General features: G+C 43.0%; 2 protein-coding genes across 3 annotated transcripts; both read left to right on the forward strand.

The window, feature by feature from the left end:
• Positions 1 to 257: 257 nt before the first annotated feature.
• Positions 258 to 8,432, forward strand: rae1 (ribonucleic acid export 1). Of its 2 annotated transcripts, XM_034212144.1 has the most exons (13): positions 259 to 433; positions 1,046 to 1,158; positions 1,270 to 1,374; positions 1,594 to 1,686; positions 1,766 to 1,852; positions 1,937 to 2,023; positions 2,260 to 2,331; positions 2,437 to 2,544; positions 2,693 to 2,799; positions 5,321 to 5,396; positions 5,826 to 6,020; positions 6,148 to 6,233; positions 7,845 to 8,432. In XM_034212144.1, coding segments are annotated over exons 2-13 (1,107 nt in total). In that variant the 5' UTR covers positions 259 to 433; positions 1,046 to 1,068; the 3' UTR covers positions 7,846 to 8,432. The 2 variants fall into 2 exon arrangements, with proteins under 2 accessions (XP_034068034.1, XP_034068035.1); XM_034212143.1 differs by lacking the exon at positions 7,845 to 8,432 and having other exon boundaries at positions 258 to 433; positions 6,148 to 6,237.
• Positions 8,433 to 10,056: 1,624 nt separating this feature from the next.
• On the forward strand, positions 10,057 to 19,886 carry LOC117543767 (RNA-binding protein 38-like). The gene is made up of 5 exons (XM_034212324.1): positions 10,057 to 10,111; positions 10,188 to 10,469; positions 12,585 to 12,708; positions 13,385 to 13,439; positions 18,141 to 19,886. The coding sequence occupies exons 2-5, from the start codon at positions 10,257 to 10,259 to the stop codon at positions 18,481 to 18,483; spliced, it is 735 nt and encodes a 244-aa protein (XP_034068215.1). The 5' UTR covers positions 10,057 to 10,111; positions 10,188 to 10,256; the 3' UTR covers positions 18,484 to 19,886.
• The last annotated feature ends 44 nt before the right edge of the window (positions 19,887 to 19,930 follow it).

Here is a 19,930-nt window from a genome sequence, read left to right on the forward strand (position 1 = left end):
ATTTAAAGCATAAATGAGTCGGTTGGGTTCTGGAGGTGTGGTTACAGCAATTTTGCTTGGTTGGCATGGCCTGTGCCTGGTGGTGGGGCCCACTGTGATATATTTTCATGGGGCCCAAAATCCCTGGTGGCGCCCCTGCCTGTGCACGTCCCTGTTGTCCACCATGCCCCTGCCCTGTACTGAGTAAACTAGCGAGGAACAGACACTCACCTGAGCAGTAGACACCACACTGAGAGTCCATCTGATTACAGTCAGACACTGCCTTCCAGCGCTCACTCTGGTCATTGCATGCTTCTTGCTTCTGCCTTTACCATGGCCAACATACGTCACCAAACTGCGACATACTGAGGAACTAGCGCCACATTTTCGATGCGCCAAATTATATTGGCATGTTCAGCGTTTAGGCTCATCGCCATCATTTAACATATCTGGGGTATGTATGTTATTCTAATTATAATACGTTTCTCCACATGTTATAATGTTTAAATACGGTGTTTGATTTTGCAGCCGAAATAGCATTAGCTTGCTGCCATAGTTGACGGTGTCTAAATCAAATTAGCTAACCTTAGCTAACGTTTAGAAACGCTGTTATGTGTTGACCTCCTCACTTAATGGTATCTTAAACACCACACATGGCTAAACTGCCCACTTGTTGTCATATTAACATGGAAGCTAACGCTAGCATTTATATGCTAGCAGCAGTTAATGATAAACGTTAGTTAGCTTTAACATTAGCATCGTGTTTTCAAGTGGCCAATGTTTTGGTTTGCGGTACCCAGTTTTTCCTGATACCTTACCTACATCGTTGTTGATACGCTTGCTAACTGAGTGCTTTGATAACGGTATTGGTCATGTTAGATGTTCTTGTATTGGAACACTATTTACCTAACGTTTACAAACCATACAGTAGTTTCTTGCTTCCACGCCCTTTTCGGATTGAACCCTACATCCAGTTTGCATTACTTAACTTTCGTTACATGTTATCACGGTGTGTCTTTTTCTGATACTAATGAACATATTACGTCACGTCTTGCTTCTCTCTCAGGCGTACATTGGCGTTAAAGTACTATGAGTTTATTTGGGACAACCTCCGGGTTTGGAGCAGGAGGGACAGGTGTCTTTGGAAATGCAACAACAGACAGCCACAATCCCATGAAGGTAAACAAGCAAGAGTAAAGGACAAAAGCATTACATATTATAAATCGTTGTGATGACTGACTGCAAACTGGGCCTTCGCATGTAAATGTTTTTCTTCTTTTTGTCTTGTAGGATGTTGAAGTGACTTCACCTCCAGATGACAGCATCAGCTGTCTGGCTTTCAGTCCTCCCACCATGCCAGGGAACTTCCTTATTGGAGGATCCTGGGCCAACGATGTGAGCTTTTGTTCATCATAGTATTTGTGTACAATTTAAGATTATGGCGTACAGTTGTTGATTGATTTGTTTGAAGATTTTGGATGATCATCGGAATATGAAGTTTGTGTACAGTTAATGTTCAGAATGATCCTGTCACACTACTTCTGAAATGCACAACAGTGTATATTATGCTCACATGTCAACACAGTTTAACAATGTTTTATATTGTGACCTTAGGTCCGGTGCTGGGAGGTTCAGGACAATGGACAGACTGTCCCAAAAGCCCAACAGATGCACACAGGTCCAGTTCTGGATGCATGCTGGAGCGACGTAAGTCTCATCAACAAAGTAACTCAAGCTCTGCAGTAGATGCTGGACCGTGGAATAATTGATGATTGTCATTATCCAGGACGGGAGTAAAGTCTTCACGGCTTCCTGTGACAAAACAGCCAAGATGTGGGATCTTAACAGCAATCAAGCAATGCAGATTGCACAGGTAGGATAAGAGTTTACAGATCAATTGTGTCGTCATAACAATGAAACACAATCATCTTACACCCTTCACCATTTCTCCTCTCAGCATGAGGGCCCGATCAAATCAATCCACTGGATAAAAGCCCCGAACTACAGCTGCATCATGACTGGCAGTTGGGACAAAACACTGAAGGTACAACAGCACATTCTGTTTTTGCATTTAGGGTGCTAAGAACATCTGAACAAATGACAACCAGCCAATGAAAAAATTACCAACCATTGTGTTTCCAAAACAGACTTCTAGTAAACTAGATTTTCATTCACATCCAGACCATTATTTTTTATCAACAATTGCCACTATTAGGACTTTTCTCCTTGATGTATCTACATTTGTAATAAGAAACATGACTTTTATGTTTTTCTCTTTAGTTCTGGGACACCCGCTCTCCCAATCCCATGATGTCTCTGCAGATGCCGGAGAGAAGCTACTGTGCAGATGTTGTAAGTGGGATTACAAGTACAACATAAATTGTCATACGTGGTAAGAAGATAATTGAATATATAACTTTTTGTGTTATTTTTAACCTCCCTGTCTGTTATATGCAGGTGTACCCCATGGCGGTGGTAGCCACAGCTGATAGAGGCCTGATAGTTTACCAACTGGAGAACCAACCCTCTGAGTTTCGCAGAATAGACTCACCTCTCAAACATCAGGTGAATTCTCCTCATCAATTAAAAAATATCTCTTCTCTTTGTCTTTTCCCAATCCTACACTAATGTACAGCTGAATTCAATTTCTGGTTAATATAGACATTGTACTCCTCATGCATGACTAACGTGCTCTTCTGCCCTGGCTCTGTAGCACCGCTGTGTTGCCATATTCAAGGACAAGCAGAACAAGCCCACAGGCTTTGCACTGGGTAGCATTGAGGGCCGAGTGGCCATCCACTACATCAACCCTCCAAACCCGTAAGTGTCTAAAACAATCCATTTCTACCAAGTGCATGCATTTTGGAAGCAGTGTGCGAAAAAGTACACGTCCCACCGTCCGGGACGTGTTATTTACAATATCGGACAAGTAGATCTTTCAATTGACTTGTCCAGAGGACAAGTGATGTTTTTCGCCCTGATTTATTGACAAATTATTGATACATTCAGTTTACAAAAGGCAGAACTCATTTGCAAATTGTCCGTGTCCGCCATTGTTCGTTTAGAAATTTTAGTTTCGGTTCTGCTTGTCGATTCCTAAGGAAATGCATCTCGCCGCTTTCTGTACAATTAGACGGGGGCGGGAAGTGTAGCACAGTGGCAGGGTTGGGAAGCAAAACTCGGTTCCGAGTAGGAACAAATAACAATTGTCCGGTACCGGGATTAATAAGAGTTGTGAGGACAGGAGACGAGGCCGAGCCCCGCGGACTGCAGCTCTCTCTCTCTCTATGCTCTGTATCAGCTGATCGCTGCACGGTGCAGCTCAGCGTCTCTCTCTCTCTTTCTACACACAGCGGATCCGCTGCCCGTTTAACAGCCTCATCTTTGTCAAACTTTCTTATGTTCTTTCTCTAACACGTAATGAAGGTTATTAAGCGTTTTAGCTCCTATGTTGTTAATATTGACGCCATCTCCTTTATGAAGTGAAGCAGCCTCCCTGTCTGTGTCCTCGCGCTGTCCTCACATCCCTGGACCCCCAGACTCGGAGGAGCACAGGGATGTCAGTATTGTTTATGAAGCAGGGTATAGAAAGTACATTATTGAAATGAAAATACTATTTATTTACTTTTACAAACAGTGTGCAGCTGCAGCATGTGTATTGCAGGACATGTGTAAGCGTGCAAGCGTCTTTGAGTTGTAGAAAAGCGCTAGGCCTATAGGCTATAAATATAATAATAATAATAACTTTATTTGTATAGCACCTTTCATACAGGGGATTGCAGTTCAAAGTGCTTTACATCAGTAAAAAATAAGACATACAATCAGTGTAAAACAAGCAGCAAGAGCAAAGCATAAAGTGGGATGAAATAATTAAAAATAAAAACATGGGGAATAAAACATAGAGAAATAGTGCAATGTCAATCACAGAGAATAGTGCAGTATAATAGTGTAAAATCAGTCAAATGCTTTGGTAAAGCGAGGTTTTAAACTGCCTTTTAAAAATGCCTAATGTATTGGCTTCCCTAATATTGTTGGGTAACGTGTTCCACAGTTTTGGGGCGTAGTTTCCAAAGGCTGCTTCACCGATCTTCTTATGACTCTTTCTGGTGACCTCTAATAGACCTGCATCTGATGATCGCAGTGTTCTGACGGTTGTGTAGTTCATTAGAGAGTCAGCAATGTAGCTGGGTCCTTGTCCATTTAGAGCTTTGTATATGAGGAGAAGCACCTTAAAATCAATTCTAAAAGTTACAGGAAGCCAGTGTAGAGTAGCTAAGACAGGACTAATGTGTTCCCTCCTTTTGGTATTCGTCAGTAGTCTAGCTGCAGAGTTTTGAATGAGCTGGAGTCTTCCAATAGCTTTCTTGGGGAGACCAGTGAATAGTGCATTGCAGTAGTCTAGATATAAAAGCATGAATTAGCTTCTCTGCATCATTGTGATTTATGAATGGTCTTACCTTCGCTATGTTTCTGAGATGAAAGAAAGCTATTTAGGTCACTTTGTTTAAATGGGCGTTGAAATTCAAATCTGAGTCCAGGATGACACCGAGACTTGTCACCTCCGGTTTAATCCAAGTGGTTAAACTTCCTAGATTATTTGTTAGCATCTCTCTTTTTGAGATAATAATAATGTATTATTATTATTATTATTATTATTAGGCCTATGTGTTGGAGATGTGTGGTTGGACTCTGTCTCACAGGCAGGTTGCAGTGTAACATCAGAGGAGACTGGGCCAATTGTACATTCTCAAACTGCACCACTTAGAACTAACTAAACAATGCAGAGATTATTTTTATATAATTGTATTCAATAACTGTAAGAAATTAAACAGTATGAAGTGATTTGTAAATAGGAATACAGATTTGACTTAATGTTTTCATAAATATATTTTTCTCCCAGTTTGTCATTTTTACCCTCAAAGAGCCGGAATTGAGAACCAAAAATAACCGGAATCGTTAAAATCCAAACGATACCCAACCCTATGTGTGATGCAGTAGAATCTTACCGCTCACTTACGTTAGCGGTGTTGTAAAAACCGTGGGAAAATGTAAAATACGATGACGAAGAAGAAGATTCCAGTGGCCCCAATTTTTGTCCATTCTGGACAAGTGAAAAATGTATTCGGACAAGTAAATTGCCAAACTCACTTGTCCATGGACAAGTACTCTCTAAAAACGTGTTCTCACACTGGGAAGTCTTGCTAAAGGTGTTTAATTTATTCAAGTGAAGTGCAATCACTATCATTTAGTTTCTACATCATTTAAGAGACACTGCTCTTTCTCTCAAAGCCCTGAATAAAATAAAATAAATGACATAAGTGTGTTTCCTGATTCTTTTTAGAGCCAAAGACAACTTCACCTTTAAGTGCCACAGGTCGAATGGAACCAACACCACCACTCCACAGGACATCTATGCTGTAAGTTGATCAGAATTTTTAACAGTCTTGACATTTTCAACGAAGTGTGTGCTGTTAAATTATATTTTACGTACATATTTGTGTCGCAACATTGAATGATTATACCAGTTTTAGGACTCAAACTGTTGAAAAGTCTACAGTAGGTGGATTTAATAACAGTAGTTATGGATGTGTTAGATCTACATTAAACACAACTAAAATTCATGAAATGAATTAAACTTGTGATATTCCTATGTAAGGTGATTTTTGCAGTAAAACGTAATGTATTTTAAAAGTGTTTAATTTAGCACAATATTCAATATCTAAGATTAATGAAAATATGGATTAAAATGAGATTTTATTTAGTTGGTCATACTCACTCAGATACACTTACTAACCTAGTTAAAATATGTCCTCATCCCTCACCCTCATCCCTTGTTCTCCCATCAGGTTAATGCCATCTCCTTCCATCCTGTCCACGGCACTCTGGCGACTGTGGGCTCAGACGGGCGCTTCAGCTTCTGGGACAAAGACGCCCGCACCAAGCTGAAGACCTCGGAGCAGCTGGACCAGCCCATCACTGCCTGCGCCTTCAACAGCAATGGCAACATCTTTGCATACGCCTCCAGTTACGACTGGTCGAAGGTAAGAGGAGTAACATGTTGACAAAAGCTGTTATCAGACGGTGCTCTCACTACAATAGTTAAAACATGCAACTCTAGCCTTTTCTAATATTTTCTATTTTGCTCTGTTTTTCTTCTTTATTCCTAAGGGACATGAGTACTACAACCCCCAGAAAAAGAACTACATCTTCTTGAGGAACGCTGCCGAGGAGCTGAAGCCTCGGAACAAGAAATGGTGAGAGCTGAATATGTTCTATGAACCTGGAGGCTGCACTTATTGCACAGGGCTGCCCCACTTCCTGAATACCCATGTGACACCCATTTGGGCCTTTACAGGCACCCTATGATCCCTGGCATGCATGAATGTAGGCAGTTGCAATACACATGATCTGACAGGTAGCCTAATTGTATGGTAATGCACTGACCTGAGTGAAGACATTTTTAAAGCAGGTGTAGTTGTTGCTGTAATTGTGTAAACCAGCTACATTTGCATTTTTACAGTCAGGAATTTTGAGATGAAGCCTGCTGGTTTTTTAAAAAGAATGTAGCTTTTAACCAGTGTATTTATTGCTATTACAAGGTATTAAATGACTGTTATTTATTAAAATATGGATACAATGAAAATATTTGAGATATTCAACCTCTGCAAGCCTCTGTGGTTTGTGTCTGCTGAATAGTAGGGCTGCAACAAACGACTAATTTGATAATCGATTCATCTATTGATTAATGAAACGATTAATCGACTATTCGGACTATTACTGTATGCCTTGCACAATTTCTCAAGCGCTCTTATTTAGCCATCAACTTTTAGATTTAGCTTGAGGTTGTTTTAGGCATGTGGAAACTAACAATGAAGACAATAAAGATGAATACTTGATTCAAAAATACATATATTATTAAATTAACTTAACAAATTGTGAACATAATTAACATTGCTTTTTATTTAAATAAAATAAATAATATTTCACATCAAAAGAAACAACAAATCGTATTAAATAATCTGATGACAGAACTGTAAACAGAATAGCTGAAACTTTAACAAAATAAATAACTCAGTTACCTCTAATCATTAACCCATGTTTGTATCATGTAGTTAACTCCGTGTGTTGCTGCTAGCATACATAATAACACCTGACGTGGAAACGTTACTCGTGGATGGGGCTACAGAGCAACTAGAAAGACAGTCGAACCCGGTGCATTCCTCCGTCTGAATGTGGAGCACTTTTGCTAAATATTTAGACAAATTGCTCGTGTTACCGCCCTCACATGCTAAACTCTTATTGCACTATTAGCAACGAGCATTGTCCACATCGAGACGGGTAACATTTAACCACACCTTGGAGCGCTTCTCTCCGCCATCCCCGCCGTGTGTTGCTGCATGTAGCAGCCGCGTGTGTGTAAACTGCCCCGCCCCCTCGCACACAGACGGGAGAGTCACATATGAAGATCGAAAATACACCATAGACACCATTTTTTTGTCTTTTCGCATATTAGAAACGAGTTGGCGACACTAAGACTGCGATATAATGTTTATGTAGCAATAATATATATGACATATATTTTTTAAATGTCTCCAGTACCGATAAAAACACCGATAACGTTGGAGCTTAACGGCGCGCAAAACACACGTGATGACGTCACCAACGAATCGACGACTGAATTAGTTGGCAACTAATTTGGTCATCGATTTTAATCAATTAAGTCGATGAGTTGTTGCACCCCTACTGAATAGTGATATTGTACTGTTGGTTCCATGCCAAAAGGGACACAGTGAACACTCTTTCAGAAATAAACAAAAATGTCCCCACAATGTTCTTTGTGACTGACTGCTGCCTCCTGTCTCTAGATTCGTCGTGCCAAGTCGCATCTCTTGTGGGGAAATGCGGAAGACCTGCTGCTTTAGTGTGTGTAAACGCTCGAGGCAGACTCCCTCCTTTCACCTGGACCAATGGCGTGGTGCTGCGTACTGGGCATGGACCAATCAGAGGGGCCTACTACCCAACCTGGCGTTGATGATCTCTGCGTGACAATTGGTCGTAGAGGTCATCAAAGAAGGGGGGGGTTTATTTGTCACTTATGTTGATGTTCCGATTTCTTCTTTTTTTGTCTAGCTCCTCATTTTTTACAATTTTACAAAGACTTTTCATTCTCTTCTGATTTGCTGTTACTTCGTCGTTAAGCTCCGTGAAGGAAACTGGGATGTAAAATAAATGAGTGCGTACTATACATTTTGAACATGTTTATTCCAACCTGAAGGGAGGAGGTTAAATTCCTGTATAAATGTTTTTGGGGGATTCACAGACCTGTATTGTGCATGCGAAACCATGAACCACTATCTCATGTTTCAGCTGTAAATCTGTTCATCACGCAGTTCTCTAACACTGGAATTATCACAACTTAAAAATGATAAACGTTGGACAACATCTGTATCACACACTTCTCCTGTCTGCTTGTTTTAACCTAAATTAACCAGCAGGTGGAGCTTTTTCTCTTTTCATTGTCTCAACTGTAGCAGTTACCTGTGGCTGAGGTCAGAGTGCTAAGCAGGACAAATGAGATCAAAGCATGACACGGGGCTTCTTCATCCAGGTTAAACCTCTTTGACAGAGATACACAGCTGGGAATAAGGGGATTTATCAAGAGGATATGAATGAGGCAGCACGGGCAGGCACAAAGGCCATGTGTGAAAAGTGAACTAGTTCATAGAGGAGAAGGTGTGAATTAAATGCCTTTTTATTGCGGTCATTAGAGTATCACCTCACTGTTAGCCTGACCGTTAGTACTTAGCAGTGGAACTCCAAGGCTTCGAGGGCGGGAAGATTTGCCACTGCCACAGTTCACCAGCTCCTTTAAGCTTTCATGGGGTCACACTCGTAGCGCTCCTCAAGACCCCTGTCTCCTGTACTGTTTCAGCATGCTGTACTGAGTTTATTTTTATCTAATTCATTCCTCTAACTTGAATGATCATGAATTAACCTGAATTACTGTCTCGAAAAATCACAGGAAAGTAATATTTATTTGTACATTTAGGTAAGCTAACTGTAGGAGTGACCTGTTGCTTTTCTCCCTCTGACCTGCGCAGAGGTTATCAGTGTTTGTGAGTAACATGTAGAGACGCATAGAAATCATTACTGACAGTGGAAGTATAAGCTCAAGTGCACCCGTGACCTTTTTTTTTGTTTTTGCAAAATATGCCAATCATTTGCTTTTATAATGGGCTGATAAAAGGTGGCCTGTTGTGGCAGGCCCAATTAAATGTGCCACATTGTACTCTTAACTAGTTTATTTCACAAAAAGCCTTAAAGCTATGGGTACCAGGTTAGACTTTGATATTGCTTCTTCAAAAGGAAGTTGGGTATAATCACTAACTTTATATAACCACAGTAGATTTAAAATGAATCCCAATGGTATGTTGTTCTATAACACAAACAAAACTCTCATAGAATAAATTGTGAGGTCACATAAGTAAGGTTTTCTTAAAAAATGCCTACATAAAGAATATTTATAAGTTAACACTGTCTGGGGTTTGATTTCTCCTTATGTGTATTAAATAATAGGGTATTTTAAAAGTAAATAGTAAAACGCCAGCATAATATATTATAAAGTTAGGATTAATAGCTTAGTGTTTTAGCTGAAGTGGTGTGGTTTCGACTGTCCTTTTGTTTCAGCTGCATGGCACTGTTGCTTCCTGATATGTGCCATGTCACGATGATAAAAGTGAAGTAACAACAAAAGCATAATAAGCAGACATTAACTACTGCTTATACAAGTTTAAAAAAACGTTATTTGTAATAAGTGAACACAATGACTTCCTTATTACAGTAGAAACATGCACCATGTGGTGGAGCCGCGCTTTCTGTCGTACAGTACGGGCTTTTCTTTGTGTCGTAAAGGACAAAAGCAGGTGCAGCACGGAGCCGGGGAAGGCGGACCAATGGGAGGAGCGGCTGCTAAAGTTGGCATTCGGCGGTGATGATGATTGGTTAAGAGTTGGAAGTGGGCGTGGTTTCAGTTATGGCATATAAAACCTGCCGGCACTTTTTTTTTTTTTGTCAAAGAAGAAGCAATTTGTTTCGACGCAACCAAGAGGAGCTCAGGCGCAGTTGTCATCAGGTAGCTACAACTTTGAGCAAAGGTCACAACCGATTGGAAAACTGCGCCATAATATAGAGCCGTTTTTGTTTTACAGATGCTGGGACATTGTTGCATCGCTTAGTTTATTTCCTGCGTGCCTCCGGTTCTCTCCCCCGGCTGACCAATGCTTCTTCATCAGTACATGAACGGAGCCCTGGAAGTCATGCATCCCTCAGCGATACAGAAAGACACTACTTTTACCAAAATCTTTGTCGGCGGGCTGCCATACCACACAAACGATGCCTCACTGAGAAAATACTTCGAGGCCTTTGGGGACATTGACGAGGCTGTGGTGATAACGGACCGACAGACCGGCAAATCCAGAGGATACGGCTTTGTGAGTACTTTGACCGCCGTGCACCAACATGTAGCACTCGTTCACAACTTTAAATACCATCAGACCACATTACAAGCTACTCTTTTTTTTAAATTCTGCCATAGATTTTTTACTAAATTGTCATTTAAACATGCTTGTTTTTAGAGTATACATTACATTTGCTTGCCTTTTTATGTGTCTCTCCCTTTCTTAATGAGTATTCCTATCAAAAAAACATCCATTCTCGTTTTATCTACTGTGTAGTAATTCAGATACATGTCAATGGTAATCCTCCACTGAGGCTCACTGAAATAATTGCAAAGCATCTCTGCTTTTTCGCCTGGCTGACTGTTATTTTAGCTTAATGAGGATGAGGGTTCACACAAGTTGATGGGTAACTAAGAAGATTATATTTCAACATATGCCTCATGGCCATCCCCCCAATGCATCCCCCCCTCACCCCTGGTGTGTGTGTGTGTGTGTGTGTGTGTGTGTGTGTGTGTGTGTGTGTGTGTGTGTGTGTGTGTGTGTGTGTGTGTGTGTGTGTGTGTGTGTGTGTGTGTGTGTGTGTGTGGTGTTGTGTGTGTGTGTGTGTGTGTGTGTGTGTGTGTGTGTGTGTGTGTGTGTGTGTGTGTGTGTGTGTGTGTGTGTGTGTGTGTGTGTGTGTGTGTGTGTGTGTGTGTGTGTGTGTGTGTGTGTGTGTGTGTGGAGCAGTCAGCCGTAGCACATGATTTGCATCACATCTTGGCTACTGAGATAGTAAATTCCTACATTAACAAATTGTCCTCTCAAATTTGTGTTAAATGTCCCCTTTGATCGTGTCTTTTTTTTCAGTCTTGTTTGGACAGTCCAAGCCATATAAAATACTTGGAAGCTAATATATAAACTGAGGTTCACCTAGTCTGACTGGACTTCTGGACAAGTGCTGTTTACCACAACATTAATCACAACTTGATCTTGGCTGAAGTTGCCTTAAGTCAGATGTCTAATGTAAAGCTACAATAGCAGATGACGTTATCCTGTTAAAGTTAGACAAAGATGGTTATTCTCTCACTGTCACAAAGAACAGGAGCCGCATGAAAGAAATGCAAATATTTACCAGAACTTTGAAAAGAAGTATCAGCAGCACTAATGCACTGTCGGGCCAAAGAAGGAATGGAAAACTGTTATGTGTGCATGTTTACTTCTGAAGGGGGAATCGTAAGACAATTGCTCTGGGTGTGTTTACACATCAGCTCCCTGGGGAAAAGCCGTCTTAACGGCTGTGTGTGGAGGCTGGTGATTCAGGTTAGACAGGCTCGGGGCCATGTGGGTGCTGCCTGGGACAAGTTGAGCATAACCGAGGTAGATCAGCACTTTCTAGTTTTTGTGTGCCAAGAGGAGACATGCTTCTTCTGATTGCTCTAGTCAAAGAGATGGCTGGCAGCAGGAGGGGAGGGAGGGAGCTAGGGAAGCGCCCAAAAGCTGAGCGCACCTTTTTTCTAAACACACTTTAGAGGTGGATTAGGAGAACCCCCCCTCGTCACAGTGTAAACACAGCCTTGTTCCTTCCTGTGTGTTCACAACACAGGCCCTGGAGTGGGCTTTGTTCCGGGTCCGTACACTATGAAGAGGCTTTTTTAAAAACGTCCTCTTAAACAATGCAAGAGGTGGCCTATATACACTGCTCTGTCCACATGGAGGTGACTGAAGCCTCCGAGTTGGCAAAATGTGGCAATCAAAACAGAAGGACCCGTCTAATGCCAGGAGGCAGAGAGGAGGGCGAGGGGTGGGGGGGACTTAGACCGATCTTCTTAATATTTTGTCCCTAATTGGATAAGCTCCTTGTAGATCTTCCCAGAACCATATTTCAGCTGGTCGGCTGAGTGGCTGAGTGGCACTGCTGCTGTGGGCAGTTTTCAAAGCTTATCATTGTTCTTTGTTTGTAGTTTTCTTCAGACAAACGGAAATCTCAACAGTGGGAAACCTGTAGGGGGGGATTTTTATGATCAGGCAAACAGACCAAGTCCTGTTAAGTTCAAGTGTTTTTGTTTAGCTTGAACAGTTAATGTATAACCAGCCGGGGTCTGACCCTGACTCCAGATAATGATTTTTGTTCCTGTGAGATCTTGTTGACAAGTCTGACTTTGTAACCAGGTGACGATGACAGACCGAGGATCAGCAGAGAGAGCCTGCAAGGATCCCAACCCCATAATCGATGGCAGGAAGGCCAACGTGAACCTGGCCTACCTGGGGGCCAAACCCCGCAGCATTCAGACAGGTGAGAGAAATATTGGAGGTCTCCTAAATCAACAAATAGTTTGTGGAACAAGGTTTGTAAAAAGCCTTGACTCATAATTGCTTGATTTTAAATGTTTGTTCTTGCATCTCACTGTACAAAGGAGCTAAACATATAATGATCAAAAGGTACAGTTGAGTCACATTTGAATACAATTACAACGTTAGAACATGCATTTATTGCTATGGGTTAAGAGTTATTCTTCAATCTTTATTTTGTGCAATTGCAATGATGATAAAGCTTTGATAATGTTCTGAATTGTACTCTTGAAAAGCTATACATTACAAACAAGGTTCAAATAATGATACTTCCTTTCCCAACCAATGGTCATAACAGCATAAAACACATGACCTAAGATATGAACAAACAAAAACAAACCTGGTTTAAAAACGACCCGTGTCCAGGCAGTCTTGGTCCAATACCACAATCCATACCATCCATATGCAGCATATTTCATATTTATATACTAAATAACTCGGTTTCTCCAATGCACACATGCTTTACTGTTGCTTAATGCACATTCGTAACTGTTGTTCCATCAGTGGTAGGTTAGAAACAGACGCTGCCTCTGTCTTGCTGTGCCCTCTGTGTATTGTTCTCTGGTCCTCCTCTGTAAATGCAAATGTGTGTGTCTGACAGCCAGCCTCCTATCTTGCAGGCATATCCATCGGAGTGCAGCCCATTCACCCAGCACTCATCCAGAGGCAGTATGGGTAAGTGAGCGGGAGTGGGCGATGTTGTATTTCACTGTGTGGGATGCCACTGGGCCTCCATTTACTTTGACAAACAGGGCCTCTGGAAAGTACATGTCAGTTTCTGTGTCCAGATGCAACTCCAGAAGTCGGCCATTAGCTTATTTGAGTTTTGTAGGGCCGGGTGATGTTTCGCACGTCTGTGGTAATAGAAAAGCATTCCAGAGGTGAACGTGTGACTCTCTTGTGTCAGGAGCCCCTCGTGTTGTACCGGGCTCCGTCACTGAGAAGGCCTGCTACAGGTGGATGTGTTGTAGAAACAGCCTGGAGAGCGTGTGGGAGCCATGGTCTGTTAAACCGCTAACGAGCAGCCTCCGCACCCCCCGCAGCTCGGATATCATCCCTCACCACCACTCATGTTTTACACACCAAACCTCAGATCTGTCTGGGAGATAAAAAATAGTCGAGTTGACTCTAGAAAAGTGGTTTTGTGTATAGGTTTTGATACATGGTGCCTATAGAAATACAAACTAACATTTCTAACTAAAGATGAGTGGTATTCATCATTAGATTAAAAAGAAAAACAATGTTGAACAGCTTATTTTAGTAATTTCACGCATTAGTGGCAACATTTGCTGGTAACTTTTTGAATTTGAGGATTCTTAGTAAATTCGTTTTTTCACCATAGCCATTTTCCTCTGTTTTATGACATGATCTACAGATAAGCATAATATCATAATGAATGGGCAACAGTTCTGATCATCAGCTGTTTAAGCATGTTTCAAGCTTGAATTACAACAACTACAAAAACAATCCAGTTTGAGTAATACGAGCTAGATTCAGGCGTGCACACTGGGAGGCTGTGGGATCTGTTTTCTTGACATTTCATGAATTAAACGTTCAGTCGTAGCTCTATCCAGTATGTGACTCAGGCATTTTGAGTGTTTAAGAGCTTCGGAAAAATCCCAGGACAATCCCCAGTGACCAAAAAAGAAACATTTTGTGGCTTTGTAGGGTCATGATGTGTTAATCAGTCATTTCTGTAAGCTCTCACTGGATCTGAATGATTAATCTCGGACTCCACTAGGAACATGTCCCATCATGTCCGTAGGAGGAAAGTCCCTCAAATGTCCCGCGCTCCTGCTGCCATAGTGAGCATGGATGCCATTGAAACCCAGAGGGTTTGAAATGTGGAGCACAGTGCTGCTCTGAGGCATGTGCCTGACAGGTGCTGGCTCGTGTTACACCCCGTTACACCCCCTTAATCTCCTCTGACGACCACCACCACCACCCCAGAGAGGCGCACACAGCACCTGTCCACCCGCCTCTATTCGCCGGCTGACAGACGCAGGCCTCCCTAAGATCCAGAGCGCACAAGTGGCTTTTCTTTCAGCCTCTCTTCTACCCCCCCAAACCCCTTGACAACATATGGAGTGAGGACATGAGCTGAAGTAGGATTTTAAACAGCGCTGGTTGCGTGTGGCAGCAGTGTGATGGTTACTGCTGCTGTGTGTTTATTGCTGTGGTCAGCAGATGATGGGGACTGGGCCAGAGGGGGGTCATTGAGGCCAGGGACACAGTTTTGATGGGGAGGGGGGGAGTTTTCAGTGTGCTTGCAGATTCATCTCCACTCATGCATCAGTTCCTCCTCTTCTTCATCCACTTCCCTTCTCTTTCCCACATCATTTGTATTTTTTTCAACTCTAATTTCTTCAATTGAAGCTGAAGTGTCAGATAGAGCCTGAAAACTGACACCTCTGTGAAACTGGGGGGAGGGGGCAGGGAGTTGAGGGGGGGGGGTGTATTCTGGGACTTAATGCTTAATGAGGCAGTCTGCTCCCTAGGAAACTCACCTCTCCAGGTGCCAAACAAAACACCTTTTTTCTTGCTACTGCTTTTGCCAAAGAATATTCCCAATCAACAAAGAGGAGAGGAATATCAAGTCTCCTTACCAGTACTCTGAGGTGATGTTTAATCCCCCCTCCCAGTCCAGCCCTGTCTGTTTTCACACTTTCTTTTGCGGTGAGTCATACGCCGAAGATAATTTCTCTTATCGTGTAGAAATATTTAGCTGCTCGGTGTGATTTATCGCTCGGGCTTTTCACATCGCCTCATTAGATTGCCTCAGTGATGATGATTACTCTGGCCTGTATTTGTAATGCATACGGACATCAAATGTTTTCCTCTTGTGTCTCAGTGAGTGACGCTTTATGAAACAGACTGGCGGTCAGCAAAGATACTGCTGACCTATGATCTTCTGGCCGTCAGCCACATGCCACTGCCCCACAATGCACTTGGCATCTGGCATCTCCGTGCCCCCGGGAGCTTGTTACTGTCCCCAACTAGCCACGTCACTCTTTTCTCTTCACATAGAGCTAAAATCTTCATCTCTTTGTGTACACCAGAGATCTAATACAGGAGGGCTTTGTTTACCCTCAAGTCCCTTCAGGCGTACATTATTTACATCAGTTTCTATTTACCTAAACAAGGTCATGTGATTTTAAGCCTGGATTAAGGCGAACTGCCTGTGGCGACACACTGCCAAGGCCACGGAAAAAAGGCAGGCTCATTATACATCATGCGAGTGAAAGCACAAATGCCTCACAGCATTAATATATGGTCATCTCTGAGTGAATGCATCATTGTACGAGGCTCAATAGCACTGTGAGGGTAGATTGCTCTCGTGGGTGGGTGGGTGGAGGTTACCTTCCTGTGCGTATGCTCACTTGTTATGTGCCACTGTTATCTTGCTTTATGTGTCCGTCTCAAATGTTCCCTTCATGAGCCAGATGTCTCGCTGAGCTGGTGTAACTTGTTTTTCTACCATGTTGTTTGAAATATCTTCGTCAATGGTGGAAAAACAGGACATTTATGCAGGTTTCTTAGCTGAAGCTGCCATTAAGGATGTCTCATAACCACTTCTTTTTTGTTTCTAATACCAATTCTGAGTCATAAAACGTGCGTATTGGCCAATATCTAGTGGCCATTGCATTCAATACCAAACATTTAACACAAATCCTAAGGAAAATTCAGCATTTGAGGTTGTTTTAGAGGCACTATGGTATCTTATTAGAAGCAATTGTTCTTTTCAAATTGTGCTACAATCATACTTTTTATGTGGGCTACTGAACATTACACAACATTTGGATTGGTAGGTGTGATATATATGCAGCACATATATGCAGCACCACAATCAGTGTCCTGCTATTTGAATATCTATTGATTTAATTTCAATTAAGGGTCAGATAACTGATAACACATGTCAGTACCCCAAATGCTTCCTGATCCCATCCTAAATGTTACTGACGATATTCCTCCTATCCAACCTTCTGCCATGGTTGCTTCCTGCTGCCAGCTGACCACCAGCGTACCAGCAGAGGATCAGAAGATGCCCACAGTGCAGGAGTAGTCCAGAGGAGGGGGGGGTTTGACAGAAAATGTCTGCCTCGCTCGCCCCGTCCCTCCTCCCTCAGCCAGCCCCTCTCCAAGGTGCCAGTGATGGCGTGAGAGTGCAGTGCGGTGTGCTGTGATGGATTGGAGTGCCTTTTTATCTTTTCTCTCTTGTGTGATATGAACTGAAGAGGTTTTGCTGATTGCGGTGTGACTCTTTCCCTATTATGGCATGGTTTGGGCTTTGCAGTTGTTACTGGTGTGTGTGGGTGGCTGGGTGGAAGAGAGAGAGAGGGGGGGGGGGGGGGGGGTTTGAGAGGGAGGGTGTGTGTGTTTGTGTGAAAGCGTGATGACATCCCTATCCATGCATGCTGCCATCTTTTGCTGTGTTGACTTCCCGGCTGGCTCTCATTACTGATCCTCTTCTTCTGCCGGATTGAATCATAGAAGAAGAAAAAGCTAACACTGAAATTTAAATCCAGACCATGAAGGGAAGATTTCTGTCAGTACTGAGATGCAGCTCAGTAGCGTACGTCAAAGTTGCTTTTGTTGTGACTTTGTTGTCTTTGTCTCGTGGTCTGGGTCCCAAATGTCAACGATAAGTGCTTTAATAAAAAAAAGTTGGTTACATCACCCTGTTAAATAAAAGAGGAGGGGTTCTTCTCTCCGCCACAACCCCCCCTCCCTGTAGACAACAAACCCAGGAGACACTTCATGATCTGACTAAAATAGACTCTCCTCTTCCCTTTTCCTTAGCTCATAAAGTGGCAAAGAAAGACAGCGCAGTCCCCGGACCCCACTGCTGTAATGGGCTTTATGTGAAATCTGGCCTGACACCCAACTCTGAACTCCAAACCTTCCCCTCCCCCGGCTAGCATCATCACCTAGCAGATTTTAAGTGAGAACTAGGAGACTTCTGCCTTCACAAACTTCCCTTTTTTGTGTGGTTGTGTGTGTGTGTTGAGCGAGTGAAGAGCAGCAGCTGTTAAAACACTCTTGTCAATGCCTGAGAACCTGCCAGTAACGGCTGTCTCTGTCATTCACCCCCGCCATCCCCCTCCCGTCTACCTCAGGAGGCTCTACCTAACAGGTTTTGTAGGTTTTACTAACTGACACAGACTGAGCGTTGAGTCACCTTCGCCTGCTAACCTCCTCCTCTCCTTCATGTAGCCTTTAATAACAGTGGATCTCCTAGTTTCAGAACAACACCAGAGAGTTTATATTCCCAGCAAGCTCGCCTTCTGGGAGCAATGTAAACAATAGAAGCAAGGCTCTGAGATGTCTCTGCTTCACCATCTAATAACCCTCCTCTCTCTTTGTGTCTGTCTACAGGTTGGCCCAGCAGTACGTCTACCCACAGGCCTACATGCAGCCCAGCCTGGTGCTGCCCTCTCAGGTTTCCTCCTCCGTCGGCAGCAGCCCCTACATGGACTACAGCGCCGCCTACTCCCAGTACGCCCAGGCGGCCTTTGAGCAGCAGTACCCGTACGCCGCCTCTCCGGCCAGCTTCCTGGGGTACAGCTACGCCACCAGCCCCACAGCCAGCGCCGGACCAGCCCCCGCCGCCACGGCACCGGCCTCCGTCCACGCCTCCCTCCCCTCTGCCGCTGGCCCGGGACAGGCCTTCCTGCACTACGCCCAGCAGCAGCACATCCAGCCGGACCGCATGCAGTGAGCCTGTGAAGGAAGCACCGAAGAAGACGAAGACGGTGGAGGAGGGAGTAGTGGATGCGGACCTTTTTATAAAGAGATGATGGCGAAACCTTTAAGGGTGACCCAGCTATCATCAGCAGGGGCTTTCAGGAAGAGAAAAAAAAAGGGTGGGACTATTGCACTATACGATCAGGAATGAACCCTTTGCTCGTTGGCTAAAGGGTAAAAGGGTTGGGAGGCTGTCAAGGTTCACGTTTGGGAAACTAGACAGCTTAAAGTATGTGGTCGCTTCCAAGGGCTTCCAGAAGCTGACACTTCATGTTTTTATTATCATTATTATTATTATTTGTATCGTCCTTTATTATTGTATTAAAGTCAATGTTTGTTTGTATGCCATTATTATCAATGTTGTTCTGGCTCAATCAGTGGAAGTCCTGTGTGTCCGTGGTACATACTGATGGTGAGAGAGCTGTCACACCTCTTTCCTCCCGACCCCCAGTGTCAGGTGTCGGATTTTAAGGGCACTGCTGCTTTGGGACACTCGGGGACAGTCAGAGATGGGTGAAGGCAAACATGGGGGGGAGAAGGGTATACAGCCAGCCCTAAGCCTCTCTGTGGTCCCATCCTAGTGCCCTTCACAGGGTAGAACTGCCCCGTGAACAAAAGCCTCCAGATCTACGACGCAAGAGGACGATGAGATTTCACCTCAAGGACAAATCGTAAAGAACGTTTCAGTATAAATGACAGTGGGAGCTCCATTGTTTTTTTTATGTCAGGACTACACTTTTTTGTATTCTTAATTAAAGAGGCCTTAATAATACAGAAACTCCTTTTTGAATCTCTTGATTTTTCAAGCGCTCCCCTCCCCACTACAGAAACTAAGTGCAGAGAGTTTGTAACTGGCCTTGCTTGGGTCTTGATCATTTCAAATGGATGTAGATAATCACATGCAGTACGTGGGCGACGGGGAGCAGGAGCGCTGTGTATCGTTGTTGAAAGGTAGCTGACACTGAGCTCAAACACCAGTGTGTTTCTTTTTCTCACTGAGATTGTTGCTCTCAAGAGGACATTCATGTACAGCAATTTAAAATGTTTTCAGTCATCAAGTACATTTACAATATTTATATGTAGGTATTTATATGAGGTACTAAGTTAAGATAGCTTCTTTGTTTTGTTACTATGACTCTTGTTGTGGCACTGATGTCATTTAACCTGCAGATACACAGGTGTCGTATTTTGATTTATGTCCTTTCACGATGTCCGAGGAGTTGTGTGCACGGCAACTACAATTGATACTCTTTTGTAGATCATTGACCGGTTGCATAAGAAATTCTTTACATTTTTTTTTTCAATAAAGATGTATTTTACAGTCCCTTCAAAGAAGCCATACCAAAAAAAAATGGAAATAAAGACTTTGTACATAAAGATGACTCTTGACTTCTTCTTTGATTGTTGAAATGTATCCGCAA

The sequence above is a fragment of the Gymnodraco acuticeps genome, unplaced genomic scaffold, assembly GCF_902827175.1.
Source record: "Gymnodraco acuticeps unplaced genomic scaffold, fGymAcu1.1, whole genome shotgun sequence".
Lineage (NCBI taxonomy): Eukaryota > Metazoa > Chordata > Actinopteri > Perciformes > Bathydraconidae > Gymnodraco > Gymnodraco acuticeps.